The sequence below is a fragment of the Balaenoptera borealis genome, assembly GCF_965194805.1.
Source record: "Balaenoptera borealis genome assembly, chromosome: 3".
Lineage (NCBI taxonomy): Eukaryota > Metazoa > Chordata > Mammalia > Artiodactyla > Balaenopteridae > Balaenoptera > Balaenoptera borealis.
The window spans coordinates 123,516,821-123,540,934 of record NC_138866.1 but is presented as its reverse complement, the minus strand read 5'-3'; the positions used below and the strand labels follow the sequence as shown (position 1 = coordinate 123,540,934).

General features: G+C 58.7%; 1 protein-coding gene across 3 annotated transcripts in view; it reads left to right on the top strand.

The window, feature by feature from the left end:
• Positions 1–21,389, top strand: part of PSTPIP1 (proline-serine-threonine phosphatase interacting protein 1) — a 41,905-nt gene extending 20,516 nt beyond the window's left edge. For 2 of the 3 annotated variants that reach the window (XM_082387702.1, XM_082387703.1), the window contains exons 2-15: positions 989–1,089; positions 1,449–1,523; positions 9,201–9,235; positions 9,476–9,582; positions 11,885–11,947; positions 12,575–12,673; positions 13,626–13,671; positions 14,696–14,775; positions 15,372–15,470; positions 16,568–16,664; positions 17,201–17,291; positions 19,732–19,787; positions 19,983–20,116; positions 21,085–21,389. In XM_082387702.1, coding sequence (XP_082243828.1) covers positions 989–1,089; positions 1,449–1,523; positions 9,201–9,235; positions 9,476–9,582; positions 11,885–11,947; positions 12,575–12,673; positions 13,626–13,671; positions 14,696–14,775; positions 15,372–15,470; positions 16,568–16,664; positions 17,201–17,291; positions 19,732–19,787; positions 19,983–20,116; positions 21,085–21,216 — 1,215 coding nt within the window. In that variant the 3' untranslated portion in view covers positions 21,217–21,389. The remainder of the gene's footprint in view (positions 1–988; positions 1,090–1,448; positions 1,524–9,200; positions 9,236–9,475; positions 9,583–11,884; positions 11,948–12,574; positions 12,674–13,625; positions 13,672–14,695; positions 14,776–15,371; positions 15,471–16,567; positions 16,665–17,200; positions 17,292–19,731; positions 19,788–19,982; positions 20,117–21,084) is intronic. The other variant, XM_082387704.1, reaches the window with a different exon arrangement.
• The last annotated feature ends 2,725 nt before the right edge of the window (positions 21,390–24,114 follow it).

Here is a 24,114-nt window from a genome sequence, read left to right as displayed (position 1 = left end):
GTGAAGGGCACGGACCCGAATAAGACAGCTTGGGTTCAATGCCACACCTGCTGCTTTCAAGCTGTGTCACCCTGAGTACACTTCACCCATCTGTGCCTCAGTTTTCTCACTTGGACCCCTGAGATAAAGAGGGTAATTGAGAAGGTGACAGGAGTGAGCAGTGTTGGGCACCCCGTAAGGCTGTCATCACGGAGCCTTGGTGGGGACCCTTCCCATGGCTGTCTTAGACTAGAGTTGCTGTGTCCTGACTATGAGCTCTGATCCACGAGGGGCTCACCTACACCTGATACCTCCACAGATGGGGGACCTACTGTGTGCCTGTGTGAAGCTGTTACCGACCAGGGTTCTTGGCCTCCTTAATCAATAGAAATTGATCAGAGGCCAGACAAGGAGTTCAGGCAAGGCTTTATTGGGGCCCCTATTGCAGCAGGGGGGAGCGAGAACAAACAACAGTTTCCCTTGTTTGCCCGCTCCCTCAAGGGGGGAGAACTTGTTCTTTATACGGGGTGAGGGTAGGGGTGTGTCCAGGGGTCGGGCTGGAGGGGTGGCTTAGGTGGTCTGCCCGCCCCTTAGCTGGTGTTGCATGCAACGAGCTTTTGCTCCCGACCCACTGCTTTTGCTCCCCCGGCTCTTCAGAAGTGGCAGTTGAGGTTTCTTGGGTCTTTTGTATCTTTTGGTCCAGAATTTGCCCCAAATGCACATGCACGCCGTTATTTTTAGTCCCATATAATTTCTTTGTATTTTGTAGCTTGAGGAGAGGTGTGTCCAGGTGCCAGCACTGCAGCACTGCAGCAAAGGGGCCCAGGTCCCAACCTGTCTCAAAGCCAGGCCCTGAATCCCAAGAGCTCGTTCTTGGATAGGGCAGAGCGGGGCAGACGGGGAGGCCAGGCTGGAGGTCAGCAGGGTCCTCACCAGGCTGCAGTCTGTGTTCCCCCGACCCACGCAGCCCGGCTGCGGCCCTCACACGTCCCTCTGTCCTGTGTTGCAGTGCAGGGACTTCACGGCCCACACGGGCTACGAGGTGCTGCTGCAGCGGCTGCTGGATGGCAGGAAGACGTGCAAGGACGTGGAGGAGCTGCTGAGGCAGAGGTGAGCCCCTCACCCCAGCCCCTGGGAAGTGGCCGAGCCCCCATCCCGGCCGAGCTGCCGGCTGGGCGCCCCCCCCCCCACCACCACTCTAAGAAGTCAGGAGCGAGACTCTCCTGTTTCTCCCGACCTGGGCCTCCCCAAAGTGGGCAAATAATCTGATGTTCCTCCAGATGTCCTTGAATTTAGCCAACACTTATTTAGACAAAGGACTGGAGGCTTAACCTTCTCAAGGAGGAGCCCGCCGGCCAGCTGACCCCCAGAGCAGGTGGACTGTCAGGTCCTCCTGCCGCCGCCGGCGGAGCCTGAGCTGCGGGCGGTGGAAGTGGAGGAGATGCAGCGCCCAGGGGTTGTCATTGCAGGGCCCAAGCAGAGGAACGGTATGGGAAGGACCTGGTGCAGATCGCCCGGAAGGCAGGCGGCCAGACAGAGATCAAGTAAGAGGGCCCCTCCTGCTTCGCCAGGCACTTTCCACAGGGTTTAGGGCTTCCCCGTGTGGGGTGGACTGGGGAGGGCCGGCGAGGGTCTGGATGGCTCCCAGGGTAGGGTACCTGGAGGGCATCTCTCTTGGGAGTCAGGCATTCTGGGCGAGGTCAGGTTCTGCGTGTGGGAAAAAAGCCAGCAGTCTGGGCACCAGGGAGGCCCTGGGCAGGGGGTGAGGTCATCTGTCCTCAGGTGCCAGCAGCACAGCCCGCACCCTCTGGGCGGCCTCCATCCAAGTCCTGAGAGCCCTGAGGGGAGGTGACAGGACCCCACTGGCTGCCGGAGACCCCGCAGCATTGGCTCGGCTCAGGCTTCCAGGAGGGACGTGTGGCCACAGGCGGGGGTGCCAGCTCCTCACCCGTCAGCCCTGGGACCTTGGTGGGGGGGTCACTGACACTCTGTGCCTCCGTTACCTCATCAGTGAGCAGACGACAGTACAACCTTCCTCAGAGGAATATGTGAGTGCAGGGCTGGCTCAGGCCTGGCTGGGAGGGGAGGCAGTAAGGGCACTTGCTGCTGTGAAGCTGCTGGGCCTCTCTGGCCCTGGGGCCTGGGCCTCTGTGTGCGGACTGCCAGGCGGGGACGCAGATGGAGAGAGAGTGACGATTGCAGGGCAGCTAAGGAGAACTTTCTAACAGCGGAGCGGAGGGGCTGCCTCGGGACATGTGGACTCTCCCCGCTGGGTGAGGACCGAGCCAGGCTGAGGGGCAGACTGGACCCTGGACTCCAAGTCTGGTAGGGCTCCTCCTACCCCGGAGCCGCAAGACCTCACCCAGCCTGCGGCTGCCATAGCAACCCCTGCCCCCTGCCCCTGCTCCCACAGGGGTCAGGCCCGTAAGCGTCTGGCTCTGCCCAAGGAAAGTGGCCCTGGACCCTGTCAGCTGCAAAGCCTGGAACCGGGTCCCCTCATTTGAGTGTCTGAATAAACAACACGCTCTAAGTCTCCTAAAGACATAGGCAACCCTGGCTGGTCCCTGCTTCCAACCTGGAGTCAGGGAAAACTTGGAGAGGGCTAGAGGAAGGTTGAAAAGTGGTGTGAGCCAGGGGAGATGAATGCTCAAGGCCCAAGGGTCCTGCGTTGGACCACAAAGTGTGAACAGCAGCTTCAGGAGTATGAATGCAGGAGCCCTAGTCCCCGCTTGACCTTTGTGAGCTGTGTGACTGTGGACAAGTCACTTAACCTCTCTGAATTTGGTTCTCATCTGTCCACTCCAGTGGGCTGTTGAGCAGATAAAGATGGCAGGGCCGAGGTTGAATACTGGCTGAGTGCCGAGGAGGGCTCAGGACATGGTGAGGAACGAATGGAAGTCTGTGGGGACCTTCTTTGTCTTCCAGGCAGGGGGTGGAATCAAGGGAGCATGACCCAGGGGGAGTCCCTGCCCACCTCCTGCCCTCCCAGGCCTGCTGGAAAAGGAGAACTTTCCCAACAAGAGAGGAGACCTCCTGGGGGAAGTGGAGAGGGTGCTCCAGGCAGGGCCACGGTGGGAGGTCAGGCTGGAGGTGGACTGCGTGAGGCACACTCAGGGGGCTGTGAGTCACGGGGGACTTAAAATAAGGAAGGAGAAGCCACCAATGAAGAGAATAAAGTGGGAATGGAGCCAGGTGGGCAGTGGGAAGGGTGGAGAGGTGTACAGAAGTGGCCAGGGCGAGGCTGTGGGCAGGCCTGATTCTCTGCGTGGTTATAGGAAGCCGAGTGGGTCAAGGTCTGCCCTGCCCTATATGCTGTGTGACCCTGGGATGGTCACTCCCCCTCTCTGAGCCCTGGGTCCTCAGCTGTGAAAGGGGACAATCACTCCCAAGAGTTGCTCTGGACAGTCACAATGTCAAGCAGAGAGCGCCAAGCCACAGTGACGCTCGATAAACAGCAGGGGTCTTTAGGATCTCATGGGTCCCTCCATAAGTAAGATAAATAGGGGTCACCCGGTTTAGTTTAACAGTGAGGAGCCTGCCTGGCCAGCCTAGACCATTTCCTCTGAGGCCCAGCCCCTCCCTGGCCCTGGCCCTGTCCCTAGAGGCACAGCTTCCATCCAAGGTGGGAGCACCAGGGTGGGGCCCCAGGCCAGGGAAGGGAGGAGAGTCAGGGTCCACCTTGCTGCCTACCAAGGAGGAGCTGGTGCCTGGGCTGGGAGGGCCAGGCCCTACGGCTCAGCCTAACCAGCAGAAGGAGAGGCAGGAACAAAACCCACAGGGGCCCCGCTGCACAGCCACACGCGTTCCAGAGCAGGCTGGGAGCTGCGCGTGCACACCAGCACTGCCCCGAGTTCCCCATCGAGCCGGGGTGGCCAGAGGAGCAGGGCAGAGCAGAGGGCACCTCCTGGGAGAGGTGGAGAGGAGGGGAAGGCACCTTCCTGACAGAGGACCGGCACAGACAAAGGCTGGAGGTGGGAAAGCTCAGGGCACATTCAGAACCAGAGAGTCAGGAGGCAGGAGGCAGACCATCCCAGCTCACCTGCTGCTTCCCGTCGGGCTTCACTCCCCTTGCAGCTCCCAGCTCAGCTGACTCTGCACAGTAGGTGCTTAACAATTACTGCTGTTGGTCCACAAGGCATGTACTAGGGTTGGTGACACCATTAAGTCATTCCTTTCTTTAACTGTGGGCCAAGCATTCATCATCCATCCAAGCATGTATGGAGCACCTACTATGTGCCATGCCCTAGGCTGAGTTGGGAGGGATTCAGAATTTTTAAAATAAAGTAAAATAAAGGGCCTCACTGTTCTGAAGCCAGGGTCTAGCACACTGAGGGTAACTTCACTCTCGTCCCCAGTCCTTTGCATCAGAACTTCACTCCAAGGGCCCTCTCATGCCCCACCTCCTCCAGGAAGCTCTCCCAGACACTCTGGCCTTGCCTGCCTGTCAGGGTCTTGGCTTAGACCAGGTTGCCCCATCCCACACCAACGTGGAGGGCTCTTTGTGGGTAGGGTGAGTGGCAACCATGACAACATGGGTCGCTTCCTTGTCGCCGTGGAGACTTGTGGGGGGGTGTGGGGTTGGCTCCTGGCAAAGCTGGCCTGGCCGCTCCTTGTGGGGACCGGCAGCCCATCCTCCAGGGCCCGTCTCCTGGTCAGCGGGAGCCCCCTGCCTCCCCGTGGCCAAGGCCCCTGTGTCCCATGGGATGCTCATTCTCAGTCCCCGTGAGGGTGGGTGGAGGGCTGGGGGTGCATAGGCTGGATGGGGCAAACGAGGAGGACAAAAGCGAAGGTGAAGTGACCCCAGAAATAGCCCAGCGAGAGCTGAGAGGGTGGAGCAGGCCAGCCTCCCCACCCCTGCTGCCTGAAATAGAGCATTTGTGTGTCATCCCCTGACCTCAGACTGGTCAGAAGGCCGGAGACTCAGCCACATATATTAAAACGAGGTTACTCCCACCTTCAAGTGACTTTTAGCATTCTCCTCCTTCACACATTAACTCAGCAAGCATCTGCTGGGCAGTGGCAACGGGGGACACACAAATAAGACCTGGTCCCCAACTCGAGGGACCCCCACAGGCCCTTTCAATGCATCTTAAAGAAGCGCTAGGTGGGTGCAGGGGGCTTATCCATAACATCTAAACCACACATCCAGCCCTTACAGAAAGTTCACCTTGACTCCCCTTCCAACCTTGGGGCCTTTGCTCTGGCTGTTGCCCTCATTTCTCCCCTGTGAGGTCTAGCTGAAATACCGCCTCCCCCAGAAAGCTGTCACCTCCCCCCACTCTTGTTCATCCTGCGCCACATAGGGTGCTGAGTGCCACAAGCTGCAGAAGCTGCATGGGGCAGGGGTTCAGGAAATAAAGGGGAATTGAGGCAGGGCTGGGGGCAGCTTCCTGCAAGCCCCTTTGCAGTAACCGCAAGCAAGAACGGCCCCCACCTGAGTCCTCACACCCTCTCGTCCCTGCTTCACCCCACTTGTCACAGCCTAAAACGCTGTGTCTTCCTGTCAAAAGAGAGGGGTTTTTTTTCATGATCTCTCTTCCTCTGAGCTCAGAGCATGAAGGTATCACTGAGGATATTGGAGGGACAGAGGCGGGCCCTGTTCCCATCAGGGCTCCTCTGAGGTCAGCTCGCTCAGGCCCAGCCTCCAGCAAGGGGAGCAAGAGGCCCATCTCTTGTGAGCTGGGAGGCAGGAGCCTGCCGGCTGGCAGGTGCGCAGGGGGTGGGATGGCAAAGCAGGGACCACGAGATGGTGCGTGTCACATGGTGGTACAGAAGTACAGAAGGAGACATTTACACTGGAAATTCAGACTGTTTGGAACAGAATTCCAGGCTGAGTGTCCTGAGAGCCGGGTTGAAAAGGGCAATGGGATGAGTTACGCATGAGGACACTGGTGACTGATAACAGAGGTCAGAGGCCTGCAAGGGGTCCCCATCCTTGACATGTGATGGAGACACGGTAGAGGAGAGCTCTGGGAAATCTTGGTCATGGTTTCCCTGAGTGGTTTGGAGTTGAGAAAGGTCTTGGAACTTATCGCTCTGGGCTGTAATCCTAGGGACAATGGGGAGGAGAACCAGGCAGGCATTGCCGCTGTTCAGTGGCCTCACAGTTCAGTGCTGTGACAGACACTCAAGGTATCAACCCAAGATGACAATAGGAACAAGTGCTCCGAAGGGACAGAAGAGGAAGCCAGGCAAAGATGCCACACATAGGGAACTAGCATGTGCAAAGGCCCTGAGCAAGAAGGAACATGGCATATAGAAGGAACTGGTAGGTGGCCAAAGAACAGGGATAACAGGTGAGAAGTGAAGCTGGAGGGTTGGAGGTGATGGGGCAGGGGCTAGGGTGGTGGCAGTGAGAGGTGGACCGATAGGAGATTTGGGAAGTGAAAAAGAAGGTAACGGAGGGGGAGGAGGGTGGAGCCAAGGGTGCTGGTAGGTTTCTGGTGTGCATAACCTGGTAGACGGTGGTGCCTTTGCTGAGAAGGGAGCCCTGCAGGAGGAGCAGGTTTGTAGGGCAATGAGTCCAGTTTCGGACCCTCTGAGTCTGAGGTGTCTGTGAGGTGTGAAGTCTAAAAGGAGCTGAGGACCAGGCAGTGGGTGTGCAAGCCCCAGCCTGTGGGAGGGGTCTGGGCAGGGTGTGGTCATGCTGTGGGTCATGATGGGGCATGGAGAAGTGGCCATACTGGACCTGGAGAGGCTCTAACCGTGGACGGGGAGACTGAGGCAGGAGATGAGTGTGTGAGAAGGAGGTGTAACCGCTGGCAAGGTGTCAATTCTGTCAGAGAAGAGTCCTGACCTCTCCACCGCCCGCCAGGGCAGGTGGGGTCACCATGGCAATCGCCCCTTCCTTCCTCTGGTGAGAAGCAGAAGGCTCCAGCTCTCACCACTTGTGCGGCCACGGCCAGTTTCTTTACCTCTCTGACCCTTGTTTTTCTCATCTGTAAAATGCGGATAATGATGGTACCCTCCCTGCCTGGCAGAGTTGTGAGGATTACGTAATTTAGGCCAGCATCTGAACGTACATCAGCAGCGCCTGGAGATTTGTTAAAACACAGTGTGCTGGGCCCCTCTTCCAAGCTTCTGCTTCAGGAGGACTGGGGTGGAGCCTGAAATCTGCGTTTCTAACAAACTCCCAGGTGATGCTGCTGCTGCTGGTCTGCTGCTCCTCCATGGCCTCAGTTTCCCTAACTGTCCCCATGGGAGGAGGGAGCCCCCCGTGAAGCCTGCCTTGCAAGGATTGTGGGGAAATGCAGGCTGGTGGGCAGGGCTGTCTCACTGGGTGTCATGTGGCCATATGGCCACCAGTGGGCGGGCGCGCTGCTCCGCAGAGAGGCTGGATGGGCTGCAGCAGGATGCGGCCAGCAACAGGATCCTCGCCGCTGCCTGTGTGTGACCCCAGCAAGCCTGGCCACGCTCGGGCCTCAGTTTCCCTATTGGCCTCGATTGACTGTGGCTCCTCAGGCGTCCGGGTGAGGGGGGAGTTAAGGGGACATAAACACAGGCAGAGAATTTTACCCTTGAGGTAGACAAGCCTCACTTCAGGGCCAATCTGCAACCTCCACACACCATCTCTGTGCACTTGGAGTCTTGGTACCCACAGGGCTGCAGGGAGTGGGGGTGGGGGGGAAAGGAGCCCAATCTATGGGGCTGCCTCAAGGGGACCCCCTACCTGAAGGCAAATCCAGTGGGGGTTTCTGATAAGAGGGGGCATGCAGTAAGCTCTTAGGTGGGGCATTTTGGAGGTATAGCTCAGGTCAGGTTAAGAGGCCTGGGGGACCCCCAGGTCAGGGTGTGCAGTAGTGGGCTCAGGGGAGGGTGACACAACAGCAACCCTTGTAAAACCTCTGCTTTGCACCAGGTCAGAGGTGCTTTATACATATACATTCATTTAATCCTCATAACCATTCTGTTTGTGCTATTATCCCCATTTTACAGAAGGGGAAACTGAGGCCCAGAGAGGCTAGGTAACTTGCCCAAGGTCATACAGAGAGTGAGTGGCAGAGCTTGGATTGAACTCAGGCCATCTGGCTCCAGGGTCTGCTTCTAACACACCTGGGAGTCCAGAGCAGGAAGCCCCTACCCAGGTTCCTAGCCTGGGATTCCAAGTCACCTCCCTCCTCTGCCAGGAGGGGGAGCTCACTCCTCTGAGAAGCCCCTGCCCCTGAGAGCTGATGGGCTGGGGAGAGGCACTTTACCGTCAGTCCTGTTCTGACCCAAGGGCCACTTGTGGTGCCCCTTACCCATCAGCAGCAAAGACTGGGCCCTGAGTGGGCTCCAACATCTTTGCTCAGATCTCAACTCTGTTTGTAGCTCTGGGAGACAGCCCCCTGGCAGGACTGCCAGATAAAATATAGAATGCCCTGTTAAATTTCAGATAGACAACAAATATTTTTAAAATTGAAGTGTGTTCCAAATATTACATGGGGCATATTTACATTCAAAAACTATTTGTTGTTTATCTGAAATTTGAACTTAACTGGGTCGTCTGTATTTTTATTTGCTCCATCTGGCAACCCTACCCTTGGGCATCACCCCCTCACACCTCCTATGCCCAGCCAGCCCCTTCCCTTCCCCCTTGGTGCCCTCTCTGGAGTGGGCAGTGTCTGCACGTCTGCTTCAGACTGGCCACCTGGTGCCTCCTGACTCCTCCTACTGGGTTTTCTCAGGCACCCCAAGTTTAGTGCACCCAAAAGTAACTCCCCATTTTCCCTCCTGGGCCCCTCTCAGAGGTGTCACCACCATCCACCCAGCCACCTAGCCAGGGACCAGGGAGCCCCTCAGTTTCTCGCTGTCCTCACCTGTACATCCTATTCATCCTGTCCTAAGGCCCCTACATCTCTCCCCTCCATCACCTCTGCCCTGCTTGTCCCCCTCTTCCCCCACAGCCCCCTCCAAAATGTCCTCAGGCCACCTGCCAGGTCTGAACCCCACCCTCTCCTGCTTTGAGGGAGGGCCCTGAAGATGTGCAGAAGCCAAGAGCATTCTGCCACAGTGGGAGGTTTGATTGCTTTGTAACTTCCAAAGAGAGAGCTTTGCATTCCAGAAATCCCAGCTTGAGTTCTGAGCGGAATGTCATGGTCTGGCTAGAGGGTCCCCAGGGTCTAGGTCAGCGTGTGTGAATGAGCCAGGGCCCTCCCACCAAAATGAGTCCCCGGGCCCAGCCAGGACTTCAGGTTTCCCTGCACTGTCCTCCTGCTGACCCTGGTCTTTCTGTTTCACAGCTCCCTGAGGGCCTCCTTTGACTCTCTGAAGCAGCGTAAGTCCCTCCTGCTCCCCACGCCAGGCTGCGGGGTGACAGGACCTTCCGGGAACACCAGATCCCCCACCGGTGGGGATGGATGGACGCTGGCCGGGAGTCGAGGCTGGTGGAGGACTTGGGGGTGACAGAGATGAGCTGTGGGGTTGGGGTGGGCTGGCCCAGGCAGGGGCGAATATGTGAGTGGTTGGGCGCCCCCAGGTCTGACACTGGGGACCACCGTCCTTACTCTGCCCCCAGAAATGGAGAATGTGGGCAGCTCCCACATCCAGCTGGCCCTGGCCCTGCGCGAGGAGTTGCGGAGCCTGGAGGAGTTTCGTGAGAGGCAGAAGGAGCAGAGGAGGAAGGTAAGGGGGCGCGGGGATGGGCCTCGAGTGGGCGGTGGCTGTTGTCGCTGTGGAGGCAGTAGGGGACGGGCTCTCCCGATGGGCAGCACCCCAGGCTTGCGGGTGACGGCGATTTGAAGGAGGAGAGGGGTCTGTGGACAGACGCCTGGTACTGGGACCAGGGCCCAGCTCTCGGGCCTGAAAGCCCCACTGGGGGTCTTACCCCTGAGCTGTCTCAGGCCAGGAAGAGGGAAAGACCTTGGCCTTTTTGATCATCCTACTACAGCAGGCTATAGAGGGTCCATGACAGCTTGGGGGTATCCAAAGGAGGCAACCTAAGCTGGGGAGTCACCAGAAACTGGTCCTGAGCCCAAGGATCAGGGCTGTTTACCTGGGAGAAAGGAAGACTTGGGTGTCAGTCACTGCAGCCACTCTGCAGGGCTGCCTGAGGCTGAGGGGAACAGACAGAGCTTGTGGGGAGTGGGGGCTGCCGAGCCTACCTCAGCATCCAAAGGTACTGTTCACCCATCTGTAGGGTGTGGCTGTCCCTAGATGGAGGGATTGCATGGAGAGGAAGTGAGGTCTCCATCATGGGAGGTATACAAAGAGAGGCTGGAGGCTACTTGTCAGGGAAGCTGCAGAGGTTGGATGGGAGGTGGGCTTGGTGACCCGTGTCCCAGGGCACCCTCCCAAGCCTGAGACTCTCTGACTGGCTGAGCACGTGGCCCTCTGGGAAGGCAGGTACGGACACATGATCAGCCTCTCAGGGCCTTAGTGACGAGCGTGGTGCCTTGGACAGGGTGGGAGAGGCCAGGGCACAGGAGCACTTCTTGCTTGGACAGGAAGCATCATTGTAAACTGTCCAAAGAACTGAAAATGGAAAATTCCACACAACTGAGCTGTGAAGGGAAAGAAGGCAACAGTTCATGGCTGGGGCCAGGCTGGGACTGGGTGTCCTGGCCAAGCCACTTACCCTCTCTGCGCCTCAGTTTCCCTCTTGCGGGATGGGACACTTATGTCCACCTCCCAAGCTTTGGGGGACCCAGCCCAGAACTAGGCCCCTTGCAGTCTTCACAGGCAGGGTGCTGGCTCCGATTAGTAGCTCTGGCCACAGACATTCAGCGTGGCTGTACTCCCTGTCTGCCCATCTGGCCAGCTGGGGCCTCAGGCTTTCAGGATTCTAAATTTGGGCTCCTGAGCAGACAATGGGTCCTCCAAGCCAGCCCCAGAAGTTGGCCCAGCCTTAAGGAGCTGCAGCAGGCGACCTCTCTGAGCTGGGACTTGCTTGCAGAGCATCTACTGTGACAGCGAGGCCCCAGGATGGCTGTTTTGAGCTTTCCTGTGGCCAGTGGGGCTGTGATGTCTGAAAAAGCTGTTCTGGACAGAGGGACAGTTCCACGGTGTGATCAGGCCTCCCACAAGCGAAGGACAGCCATGATGTAGTGTGCGGGGAAGGCTGCCTGGGTGTGTGTGCACACGTGTGTGCATGTATGGACGTGGGTGTGCACCCAGGAGAACGTGCACACACCTCTGCACACCTGTGAGCATGTGCATGTGTTTCAGTGTGTCTGTGTGTGGCCAGGTGGCTTCCTGAGGTCTCCCCGCTGGCACCAGCCCCACTGAGACCCCAGGCACAAACCGGCTCCAGCCCCAACACGAGAGGTGTTTCATTTCCAATTATCCTTATAGCCAATCTCTGTCCAGGCCAAGTTCCATCCTCTCCATCTGTACAAGGAGTCTGGGAGGCGAGGTGGAGGTGCAGGGGCCCCGTGTGCACCAGCGTGTGACCATGACCAAGTCTGGGGTGTGTACACAGGGCCCACGGCTGTGTGTGGCAGACATGGGAGAGTGTGCGTATGTGTACTTGTGAGTGGTGTCTGAGGTTGCTCTGTGAAGGCCTTGTGTATGCAGGTGGGAGCATGGGGGCCTATTAACGTTTACTTCTGTGTGTGTGCCAGCGTGTATACACAGGGTATGATGGCTTTGAGTAGGTACAGAGGCTTGTGAGTGAAGGACAGCATGCGTGTGTGTGCGCATGTGCATGTAGGTAGGTTGGATATTCCCGGGCTAGAGACCAAGTCCTGGCTGGGGTCTGCAGGGAGAGGATACACCATGTGTATCCATGCCCCGGGCTCCTCTAGCTTTCTGTTCTGAGCAGTAGTTGTGAAAGAGCAGGCTGAGGGAGAGGGAGGGCATCTTGGCACCACCCGCTTCAGAGCCAGGAAGGGATGCTGGGCCTCATCCCAAGGACACCCTGTCCTCTTGGCCTAAGGGAGTGTCCTGAGGCCACGGCCCCAAGCTCAGAGCCTCATGTCCCCTGCAGTATGAGGCCATCATGGACCGTGTCCAGAAGAGCAAGCTGTTGCTCCACAAGAAGGCCATGGAGGTGAGTGCCAGGGTCTTAGGCCTGGAGAGGTGGCAGGGGTCAGGGTGTGGATCCCAGGAGCCCTGGACTGGGACAGGGCTTGCCTCAGGCCTCCATCCAGCAACAGGCACAGCGGCCTGTCGGGTTCTTGGCATTGCACTTGCTCCCAGGGTGCCATGCAGACTGGCCCAGGCCCTGACCTTGGGGGGCTCCTGACTGATGGGCAAGCAGCCAGTCCCAGACAGTGGTCTACAGGGTCATCCAGGCTGTCCGCTGGGGACTCCAGGGGCAGAGGGAGAAGGGACCCCTGAGCTGTGTCTCCTAGTTCACTGAGTAAGGAGAAAAATAGCTCCACCACGTGTGCAGAGGCTGGCATCGTGATGATGCGTGGCATTTTCAGGGCCCTGCTGGCGGTTTGATGTGACCACACCTCTGAAGAGGCCGGGGCTGCGGGCAGGGCTACATTGTCCCCACTGGGAAGGGGCCTGGGAACAAGACTCCCTTCTCCATCTCCGTTCTGGATCCCCAAATCCTTGTCCCTGGTGAGGAGGCCCCCAACCCATCCACAGCCCCCAACAGGGAGAAGGGAGGTTGGGCTCAGGAGCCTCACTCTGGGGCCCCCAAGTCACGCCCCTCCACACCCCCCAGTCCAAGAAGACATATGAGCAGAAGTGCCGAGATGCAGACGACGCCGAGCAGGCCTTCGAGCGCATTAGCACCAATGGTCAACAGAAGCAGGTGGAGAAGGTGCGTGGAGCCACGGAGGCCATGTGGTGTCACAGGGCTGGGGCAGGGTGGGGAGGGAGGGAAGGGGTGCCACAGACACTCCAAGGCAAGGTCTGCATCTGGGATATCCTGGCTGCTCACCTCGCTCTGAACCTTCATCCCTCCATCTGTGAGATGGGTTTCCTAGAATCTCAGGGTCTAGATAGACAGAGTCAGCTTGATCCCCTTTGCCATCTCCAGGCTGCACCCAAGGACCCAGTCCTCAGAGCAGGCCCACTGCAGCCCAGGCCCAGAGCTCACAGGGCAATGAGAGCAGATGCTAACCCTCACACAACCCTTTGGAGAAGGGCTCAGTAGGCCCATGTCACAGAGAGGAAACAGGCCCAGAGATGGTAAGTGACTTGTTCAAGGTCTGAGGGCCAGGCAGAAACAGAGAAAGGACCCAAACCCAGGTTGTCCAGAACCCAAGCTCTTGACTGCTCTGGCCTCTTGGCCAGGGTGGGAGTGTCAGAGATGCCAGGGCTCAAGAACACATTTTGCCCATTGCACAGACAGGAAAGCTGAGGCCCAGAGAGGGCAGGGGCCTGCAGGTGAGTTGGTGGCAGCAAGTCAGGGGCAGAGCCCCAGCCTCAGCCAGTGGGTTCAGCAGTGGGCGTGGGGCCCCAGGGCCCGGCCCCTGGTCTACATTTCTCCCTCTAGGTCTCAACATTCTAGTTTTCACATGTACCTGCATGAAGTGCAGGTTTCTGTTTTATTCCTTTTTTACTGGAACCAGGCTGTGGGCCTTTGTAGGGTGAGGCTGGAGTTAATGATGGAACTTGCCCCCAGTTGGCTCCTGAGTGTCCCCCTGCGTGGCCAGGGAGGGGGTGACAGAGTCCCTTCAGGGTTGCCCAGGGAGGCTCGGAGCCCAAGGGCTGGGCTGGGGGGTTCCCAGGGGCGGGGCCTCAGTGCTGCTTTCCCTCTGTCTCCTCAGAGCCAGAACAAAGCCAAGCAGTGCAAGGACTCAGCCATGGAGGCAGGTACGTGGCTAGCCCACCTCCTCAGCTTAGGGGGTGGAGTGGCTTGGACATTCCTTCCCCCACAGCACACTTCCTTCACCCTGGCGACACAGTCACGCTCATCACTCTCATTTCCAAACTTATGCAAGTAAAACAAAAACATTCGTTTTCTCACATTTGCCAAGACTGTTCTTGGTGCTTTGCATGTTTTAACTAACACTCACAACAATCCTGCGAGGTGGTCACTATTACTATCCCCTTTTTTTAACAGACCAGGAAACTGTGGCACAGAGAGGTTAATTAACTTGCCCAAGGTCACACAGCCAATAAGTGGTGGTAACTGTATTTGAACGCAAGCCATCTGGCTCCAGGGCCCAGGACTTTCACAGCCACAATCAAGGGAGACAGGCCCACTCATCGCACACACCTCTCTTTCTCTTACATACACTGAAACATATCAGAGCCTTCTCTGGGCTTCTGTCTCCTCTATCCTTCTCCTGATGCCAGAAGACCCCAACACCCCTTATCTCTGCTGACACAACTCCTAGGACAGAGGGCTTACCTTTGCTCCCTTCCCCTGGGAAGGCTCTCCCTTCTGCTAGCACTGCCTTTCCCAGGACCCAGCTGCTCCCTTGGCTGGGGGGAGAGAGGTCATGGTCCAAGCCTGCTAGCTTCCTAGCCCAATAGCTCCCAATGCTCCCCTTCACCCCTCCTCCAGGGCTGCCCTCTCTGAGCCTCAGTTTCCCATCTGGAAAGTGAGACGGTGGGACCTGGGGATGGTGAGAGGCCCAGATTCTGACCTTGGGTGTATGAGGCTCTGCTCCGGCCCGAGGCAGCTGGACCACAGGGGGAGCTGAGAGTCACCCTAAGGGCAGTACCAGAGTGGGTGGCCCTTGTGAGCGTTCAGATGTAGCACCAGCAGCCAGGGCAGGTCTCTCTGAGGAGGAGGAGGGCACTCCGGGCAGGGGCACTGCAGGAGCAAAGGGCTGAGCTGTGGGAGGGTGTCTAGGCCGCTGGCCTCCCTGAGCACTGCCTGTGCTTCCAGAGCGAGTATACAGGCAGAACATCGAGCAGCTGGAGAAGGTGCGGGGCGAGTGGGAGCAGGAGCACCGGGCCACCTGTGAGGTGAGAGACACTCGCGGCGTGGAGCCTGTTTCCCCAGCTACAAAATGGGAAAGACGCCCGTCCCTGCTCTAGCCGCTTCACGGGGGGAAATGAGGCAGCGGTGCGGGAAAGGCATCATTCCTTCACTCCTTCACTCATCCACTCACTCCACAGGCCCTGTGCTGAGTCCCTGCCCCCAGGGAGCTCACCGCCTGGCTTTGTGCTCTGGGTCCCCTTTTGCAGGCAGGCATCCTTCACCCCTTTTGGCTGAAGCCGAAACTGAGGCTCAGACAAAACCCATAGCTTCCCTGGGCTCTGCTGATGAGCAGGGCCTGGGAGACAGGCCTCAGGATTCAGGGTCCAGGGCTCCTCTTAAGACACTGCCCAGGGGTATGGTGGGGCCTGGAGGAAGGACGGGGCAGGAAGCCCACAGGCAGTTCAACTTCCCTTCCCAGAAGCCTCAGGAGCTGGCACAGAGGTGGGGGTGGGGACCCCCAGGAAGAGACTTTCCTTTCGGCTTGGCTTCAGCAGAAGGGGTCTGGCTGGTCAGCCCCAGCTGAGCTGAGTGGGGCCTGGCCTGGCCCAGCCCTGCAGCAGCACCCCCGCTTCTCCCCCAGGCCTTTCAGCTGCAAGAGTTTGACCGGCTGACCATCCTCCGCAACGCCCTGTGGGTGCACTGCAACCAGCTCTCCATGCAGTGCGTCAAGGATGACGAGGTGGGGGCTGAGGGCAGGGAGGGGTAGGGAGTGGGAGGGGGCGTGAGGAGAGGGCAGCCTCCTAGCAACAGCGCACCCAGGTCCACCTGAGCCTGTCAGCAGATACCTAGTCCTCTGTGGTCCGAGCCCTGGCCTCACGGGTCTCTGGCCTCAGGGGTCTCCGACCCCAGTGCTGAGCGGCTGCCCCCAGGCCCCGAGGACAGGGAGCTCAGTACCACAAAGGGCCGGAGCCTCTCTGCCTGCAGACTGGGCTTTGTGGTTACCCTGGCATCTGCCCTCTCTGCTCACCCCTGCTCCAAGGCCTTGGCTCTGCTATCAGAGCCACAGAGCACATGCTCCCTCTGCTGGGATGGGGAAGGGAGGTGGACACAGCACCTCAGAGGTTTGCAGAGAGGCTGGGGGACCCTCGGTTGCCCTGCTCCAGGCCTGGCGCTTGCAGGAGCCAAAGTCCAGTCCCTCTTCTGTCTCCAGACATCTCCAGGGTGTCCTGGTTCCCCCTTACTGAGCTCTACATGCCCGGTGGGCTGGGTGGGTCCTCCTCAGCAGAGAGGGGCTGCCACCTCCCTTGCCAGGGGCCTTGCAGTCCTAGAGCCATAAGCTCCCTCTCTCATGGCAGCCCTTACTCCCTGATGCCCGCTGCTGTTACTTGCCTAACCCCTTCTGCCCATGGCGTGAGGAGTTTTGGGGGTTTTCTCCCCGAATGACTTGAGCCCACCTGGTGACCTCCTTGTAGCGGAGGAAGGAGTGTGGGCTCTGAATCCTCTCATACCGGATCCAAAGCCCAGCACACTGAATTCCTGCTTTGTGACCTTGGGCAAGTCACTCTCCTCTGAATTTCCTCATCTGTAAAATGAGGAAGTAGTGTCCACCTCAGAGAACAGGAGTGGGGTAAATCCCTTGCAAAGGAACTTGTGCACAGTAGGTGTTCCGGAAACAGGAGAAGCTGTCAGCCAGGGCTCTAACCCCTCAGGCAGGCCTGGGGCAGTTACACCTCAAGGCCCCTGGTCAGAGTTCAGACCCGAAGTGGGGGCAGGCTTGACAATGCGGACATGGAGGTGAGGCCTGGCCCCTCAGCCTCTGCTTTTCCCCGCCCCCAGCTCTACGAAGAGGTGCGAGTGACGCTAGAAGGCTGCAGCGTGGACGCCGACATAGACAGCTTCATCCAGGCCAAGAGCACGGGCACTGAGCCCCCAGGTGAGGCTCACCTACAGGCAGCACAGCCTCTGGGTCCAGGCCCGCCTTCCCTAGGCCTGGCCCAGGCTCTCTGAGCCTCAACTGCCAGGACAGAACTGGGGTGGCTCACAGCTCCCTTCTGGGTGGAGAAGCCTTGGCCAGGCCCGGGGAAGGGGTCAGGGACAGTGCAGTCCTCTCGTTGGGTCCTTAGCCTGCCGCCTCATCTGCAATAGAGGATGAGCAGAGCTTAAGAACACTGACACTGGCGGGGGAGGTGAGGATAGGGACAGAGGGAGGAAGCCTCTCCGGAGCACCTGCTCCAGCCTGCTTGGTACCACTAAATCTTGAGTCTAGACTATTCGGTCTTGGTGGTACCCACAGTGAGATCTAGGAAGGGAGCGGGCCCCCTCCTCAAGCACCAGGGTGGCCAGGGCAAGGATGGGAAGGTGGGGCCCCAGTCTGGGTCTCCGGATGGGGAGAGGATGGGGTGTCGAGTGGCACAGGTCCTGCCTGCCCTGCCCTTGCCACCCTGGGCCTCATGCGCTTGCTGCCTGCAGCTCCGGTGCCCTACCAGAACTACTATGATCGGGAGGTTGCCCCGTTGTCCGGCAGCCCTGGTGTTCAGCCGTCCTGTGGCATGATAAAGAGGTGAGCCGCCTGCTGGATGCCAGCCAGACGGGATACAGAGGGTGGGGCTGGGGGTGGGGAACGGGGGCTGCCAGGAAGGGAGGCCAGCCTCTCCTCCTGCAACTGGCTCTTCCACACGTATTTATTGGGCATCTATTGTGTGCCTGGTGCAGGGTTTAGGCGCTGGGCACTCTTCGGGGACAAGACAGGTTCAATCTAATCTCATGACACCCTCAGCCCGAGGGGACCTAGGCATTAAATAATCACAGCCCCCTTATTCACTAGCGACTATGCTCAGAGCTCCACGGAGACCCCAGCTGGCTGACCCCTTGGCCTCTGCTGCTAGCCTGGTTGGAGCCTTGGACGGTCAGGCTGCAGTGGTAACCCTCTCCCACTGGCACGGGATCAGGGCATAGGAGAAGGCCCTACAGCCAGTACTCTTGGAGAATTCTCCAGGTTTTTCCAGGGCCCCTTCCCTGGCCTCTCTGTGGTAGGTGCCAGGGTCCTGGTGTCAGGCCCCAGCGTGTCACTTGCACAAGTCACACACCTCCTCTAGGCCCAGGGCCTATGAGTGTTGGGGGCAGACTCAGACCTAAGGACCCTCTTGGTTCAGGCCTTGGGTGACGACGGTGACAGCCCACTGGGAGCGCCATGGCCTGCTCAGGGAGCCCCCCTGCCCAGGAGCCAGTTCCCTGAGCGCCCCATCTGTGCGCATCTAGGAGCATCCATGGGCTTCACATGGTGCCTGCGCCCCACCCCCACCCCCAGGCCTCCGTGACCTCCTCTCTCCCTCCAACACAGCGCAGAGAAGGCCCTGCCTTTGAGAGGTGGGTGGGGTGGAGGTGACGGGCTCCTGGTCCTCTGAGGACAGCTCATTTCTGAGGCCTCTGGAGCCACCCTGCAGGAAGGCTCCTGGGAGGCAGAGGCTTGTGGGCACCACGGCATGCTCCTCCGGGAACCCTGAGAAAGTAAGAACCCCAGGAGGAGGGCATTCCTACCCTCGCTATCATTCCAAAATCTTAGGGGACTCAGACCTCCCTGCACTCCCAGTGAGGACCCAGATCCCAACACAGGTGGTCACTTAAACAACGGGACAGAAGAGTTCACCTGGGGCAGTGTCAAGAAAGGACAGAAAGGGGCCTGATGAGGATGAAAGATAAAAGGGGAAAGAGGTCCCACAGGCGGAGGCCTGGCTGCTGAAGGGGACAGGCAGGGACCACCGTGTGGGGACCAGAAGCCAGGCAGGGCTGGGGAGGGGCAGGGGCCACTGGCCCGGAAGTGAGTGGAGGGAGGAATGGAGTCGAAAGTGTAGACAACCCTGGCACACACAGCCTCGACGAGCTCTGCTTCTCCAGCCTCAGCCGTGCTGGGTTAACCCTATCTGGCAGGGGCAGGAGTGCCATAGGCACTAAGTGTGCAGGGCCCAGGTTAGCATGAGGCCTTCCCACGTGTGCCAAGTCCACGCATGCCTGTCTATGTGTTTCCATTCTGGGCCCTCAGCTCCACAAACCCTGCAAGGGGGCAGGGGTCCTGGATTCTCCCACCCTGGGAAAGGTCTCTGGCACTACAGGGCAGCCTCCTACGGGCCCAGCCCCTTACTGGGCACTTAAGACCCCTGGGGGGTCTGGCCTGGTACCCATTTCAGTCTTATCTCCTATACACCCCAAACTGGTCCACTTCACTTCCCAAATTCCTGTCTGGACAATCTGCACCTTTGCACTCCTCTCCCATTCACCGGCAATGCCTTGCACTCCAGTCTCTACCTGATAAAGTTGTCTTTGCAGACTTGGCCTGACCCCACCAGGCCAGGAAGCCTTTCCTGAGCGGGGGAAGTAGCATCAGCCTCTACTCGTTTCGCCCTTAGCACTGTCTGCTTCGGGGCACCCACATCTGGCTCCTTACTAGGTACCCCAGTGTCTGCCTCTGCCTCTTGCTTCTTGCCTTATTTTTCCTCTTTTATTCAACAAACTTCCATGACTCCAGCTCAGTCCAGGTCTGAGCCAGGCACGAGGGAAGGGGTGAATTAGCCCAGCATTGCCTCCCGGACCTCACTTTGTGTGGTCGGGGAGCGGCTGGTCTGCCCAGGCTGGTGAAGGTCCTAGCGAGGTGTGAGTGGGCCAAGCTCTAGGGGGCAGCTCCCTTGCCCATGGGGGAGGCTGGAGCAGGGGCCTGGCGGGTGTAGGGCCTGGGCCCTGGAGCATAGAGGTCTTAGAGCCCCCAGTTAGGCCCTGAAGGGAGCAGGTACTGAGAAGACGTCTACAGGGTGAGGGACTGGGAGAGCGCGGCTGGGGAAGAGCCACTGGACCACTCTTTAGGGACCCCTCATGGTGAGGGGCACCCCATAAATCACATCTGTGCCTGGAGGCTAGGGCCAACCCCAGCCCTGGAGCCCTGTGGGCTCCCTGCCTCATCTACTCCCCCTGTCCCACCCCGACTCACCTGCTTTCCTCCCTGTCCCCAGGTTCTCTGGGCTGTTGCACGGAAGTCCCAAAACAACATCGTCAGCAGCTTCTGCGGGTAATTGGGGGTGACAACTGTCAACCTGGGGTGAAGGAGAGGATGCCTACTTGGCACAGATGGGCCTTCCAACAGCTGGGAGGTTGGGGGTTGGGAAGAGGCTGGGCCAAGTCTGGGGAAGCTCCACGTCGGGGGGGGCTCCAGGGACCACTGTTCTTTGTAAGGGGCGGGTGCCAGGCCTCACCCTGCTCTCAGCCTCCACAGAGACCCTGACTCCCATCTCTGATCGGAATGAGGGTGTCTATGCCGCCATCGCTGTGCAGGAGGCGCCAGGACCCCACACCCTGCCAGCCCAGGATTACAGGGCGCTCTATGACTACACAGCCCAGGTGAGGCCCCCGCCCTCCCCTCCTTGGCGGGCACCAGTATGCCCAAGGGTGTGCTCACACGTAGGCACATGCACTGTGAGTGGGCTGGGGTGGGTGCCCTTAGAACAGCACCTGGCCTTTGGGAGGGGTCCAGTGCGGACCTGCTGAGTGACAGCTGATGAACGGAACGAGGGCCTGGGTCACAAGCGCACGCGGTATACAGGCAGGTGTGCGCACGCGCAGCCGCTGGCGGAGCTGGAGATATCTGAGGATCAGGCTCTGCACCCACGGGTGAGGGCCTTGCTCTCCGTGAGCACGGGCTCCCGGAACAAGCCATGGTCGGAACGAGGTCCTCAGCTGTGCCGGGGCTGATTTTCTGAAGCCCACAAGGGGAGGATGAGTAAAGGGGCCACAGGGTAGCTGTGCCCAGATCCCTAGAGAGTCTAATCTGCTCCCAGTTTGAGGTGAGGGAGTACAGAGCTGGACTCCAGATCCACTGGGACTGAGGCCAAGCATCTCCCCGGGGCTCAGTGGGCTGCACTGACTCCCGAAGCCTGGTCCCTGGAGAGGAAGACAGCCCAGGAGAATGATGGGGTGCCTGTATGACAAGGGCTAGCAAAGGTGGAGGCGTGGCAAACACACCTGCCCCCTGACTTGCTAGGTTGCCGCGTCTGAAGCAAGGAGGGGAAGGGAGCAGCAGGGAGGTGAAGCAGGGGAAGAAGCCCCAGGTTGTGTGTGGGAGGCCCACAATGACAAACCAGAGGGGACAAGAGGCTGAGCCCCACGAGGCGCCCCACACCCTATGTCTCCAGGGCTGCCTTAGCCCAGAGTGGCCTTGTCTTGCAGCCCCAGGAGGCCAGCATGTCTCAGCTGACAGCTCACCTGGGAGACAGGCTGGCATTTACTGCCTGGGGTGGGGGGAACGCCTGACCAGAGGCCCTCCCAGCAGGCCCCTGTCAGCCTGATGCGTTTTTCATTCTCCTGCCCAGAATTCCGACGAGCTGAACATCTCTGCAGGGGACATCCTGGAGGTCATCCAGGAAGGGGAGGATGGCTGGTGGACAGTGCAACGGAACGGGCAGCGTGGCTTTGTCCCTGGCTCCTACCTGGAGAAGCTTTAAGAAGGGGCAGTAGCCCCCGCCTGGACCTGTCCTGTCCACGGGGCCAGCAGTGCCCCCACCCCTGCCCTGGCCTCGCAGGGGCCTCAAGACAGAGCCTGCCCTCAGGAAAGGTAACGGCTGCTCCCGAGCAGTCCTTCCCACAGGGAATAAAGGAGCGCTCTTTTTCCTCCTTGCACCCGTGTCCAAGTGCTCAATTCGGAGGAGGCAAAGGAGGGGAGAAGTCCAGGAGAGCAGAGCTCCCCACCTGCAGTGTTGTCACTGAGGCCCCAGCTCGGGTCTGTCCCAGGTCTGCTGGGGATGGGGAGGTACCCTAGCCCTGGGTCCCGGGGAACTGCCAGGGAGACACGTTCACAGCGGGCAACAGGAGCAGGCCGCAGAGGTCAGGGAGGATGGGGTAGGGGCAAGGAGAAGCTCGGGTCAGCTGGGATGGGGAGACCAGGCTTCCTGGGGCAGAGGGACTAGAGCGGGGCAGCGGCAGACAGAACACAGGGAAGGCAAGAGCAGCAGGACAGGGCAGGTGTGTGAGCACAGGGAGGAGGGACACCTGGAACGTTCTGGGGATGAGCCAAGCTTAGTTGCAGGCAGGAAACAGGTGACAGGTCTGCCGAGGTGGAGGGGCTGTGGCACGGTCGCTTAGGCGGCCTGGAGTCTACGTGGGCTGAGCTGGGCACAGAGGTGGCCGAGCGCCTCTTCCGCTCTTGGTGCTCCCCGGCCTTTGTCTCTTTGGCCCCAGAAACGTAACTTCTACTGCTGCCCGAGGCCTGCCACGGCCCTGCTCCAGCCACGCCAAGGGCCTGGGGAGTGACTGCGGGGGAGAGCCAGTGGGAACCGGCCCCTCCGCAGTCCTAGGCCTCCCCGGTGCTCGCCTGTGGGAGCCCCAACACTCTGCCGGCACAGCAGGCCAGCCGCCCGCCCCGACTCAGGGCCAGACATACCAGGGGGGGCCTCCTCCACTGGGCACACCTTGCGTGAGCCCGTTACTATCCCCGCAGACCACCTTCCCTGGGACTTCATCACTTCGCCTGCTCATTCATAAACCTTTGTGGCCCACCCCCTGTGAGCGCAAGAGGAGGAACGCCTCAGACACTGGCTTTACTCAAGGGGCTCTTGACCTGGTGGAGGGGAACAGATAGTCCAGAAAACTGGCGGCAGTACAGGAAACGTCCTGATGTGCCGAGCAGTCCTGAGGCTTCTGGGAACAGGTGACCGAGATAAGCCAAGGAAAAGGGGGAGCTGTTCCAGTTAAGAGGGGGTTCCTTTCTGCTCCTGCCTGCCTGTGATGACAGCCTCACAATGGGCAGAGACAGAGAAGGGAGTGAGGGGCATCACTGAATTCTCCAGGATTTAGAACTAGAAGAGACTCTGGGGGAATCTAATCTGACCTCCTGCACGACTGGGCACCAGGCACTCCTGTCAGCCTCAACACCTCTGTGACTGGGAGCTCGTGGCACCCACGGAAGCCTGCCGTGGACCTGTGGCTTCCCACCGGTCCTGGCTCTGCCTGGCCAGCCGTCCACCTGGCAGCCACACGGAGGAACATTCCACGTGCTCAGGCAAACATCAGATGCCACAGTAGCAAAAACGAGGCCCTTGACCAAGCTCTGCCCTAGGAAGATGACCAGGAGGGGCTGGTAAAGGGGGCCGTTCCTCTGTTTATTGCAGACGTCCATCTTTATGCCCTTATCTTCATCACTTAAGCAAAAAAGTGGGTTTGATTAAACAAACATGACACCTGGTCAAGGAGGGGGATGGCTGGACTGTGGCCTCTGACCTCAGACTCAGGTGTGAGAACACCTCAAAAGTCTACAAAGCATGAAAGGGTTGTTTCCACCCAGTATTATTCATGCTGGGGCCACGCAGAGGTGAAAAGGCACAGGGCAGCCCCTGGGTGCAGGGTAGGGTCCTGGAAGCACGGCTCCAGCTACCCTCTGCTAGATGCCACCCCACCACTGCTTCCGCCAGAGGGTGTATGGCAGATGGGGTGGGAAAGGGCTTTGGGCCTCTGAAAAAAATCAGACTGAGGCTTAAATCCTTCCTGAAATGTAAATAAATTGTCTTTTATAAAGCATACTGTACAAGTGAACTGACCAAATGACCACACCTGTCCCTGACACATCTGAGGTTTATAAATAGGGATGTTTGGAAAGAAAAATGTAAACTTGTGCTTGGTTTTATGCTCCCTGAAGGAGAGAGAGAGAAGCCAGTGACTAAAGCCCTACTTACACAAATGCTTGCCTGGGCCAGAAACGTTGCCCGGGACAGCCAGATATGGGAGCTGTCAGAAGTAATTCAATCAAGCAAGGTATTTTGATGACTTCTGTGTGACTGACACTGTATTTGAAAATGGGGGGGGGTGCTAAGATAAGGGGGTGCTGTCAAAGAGCTCACTCACCCCAGAAGTAGTACAGAGACACTATCACCCCTCTGATACAAGGTAGACAGTGAGTAGGGCAAGAGTAGGACTGGGAGACCAGGTGCAGGCTGTCCAACACAGAGATGATGGTGGCTTCTCCAGGAAGTGGCAACTGGGCTGGAGAGCAATTCTGGAAGAACGAGGGAAATAGATCAACAGGACTTGGTAACTTACAGGATGTGAGACAGGAATGGGAAGAGTGGAAAGGAAGGAGATGAGAAGCGATTTCCCTTCCCAGGTGGAGGAGGAGGTGGAGGAGGGGTAGCAGCAGGGACAAAGTCTGAGCAAAGGCCCAGAAGAGGCAGGACAGCCAAGTAGACTGACCACTGGCATCGGGTCATATGTGGGCAGCCAAGAGGAAAGAAAAGAGGAGAAAGTTAGGTATCAGTGCTTTATTTATTCCTTGAAAATACCTTGTCATCTTGATTGAGTATTCCATTCAACTGCAAAGATTTTTTAAAAAACCTTTGGCCTAGATATTTATC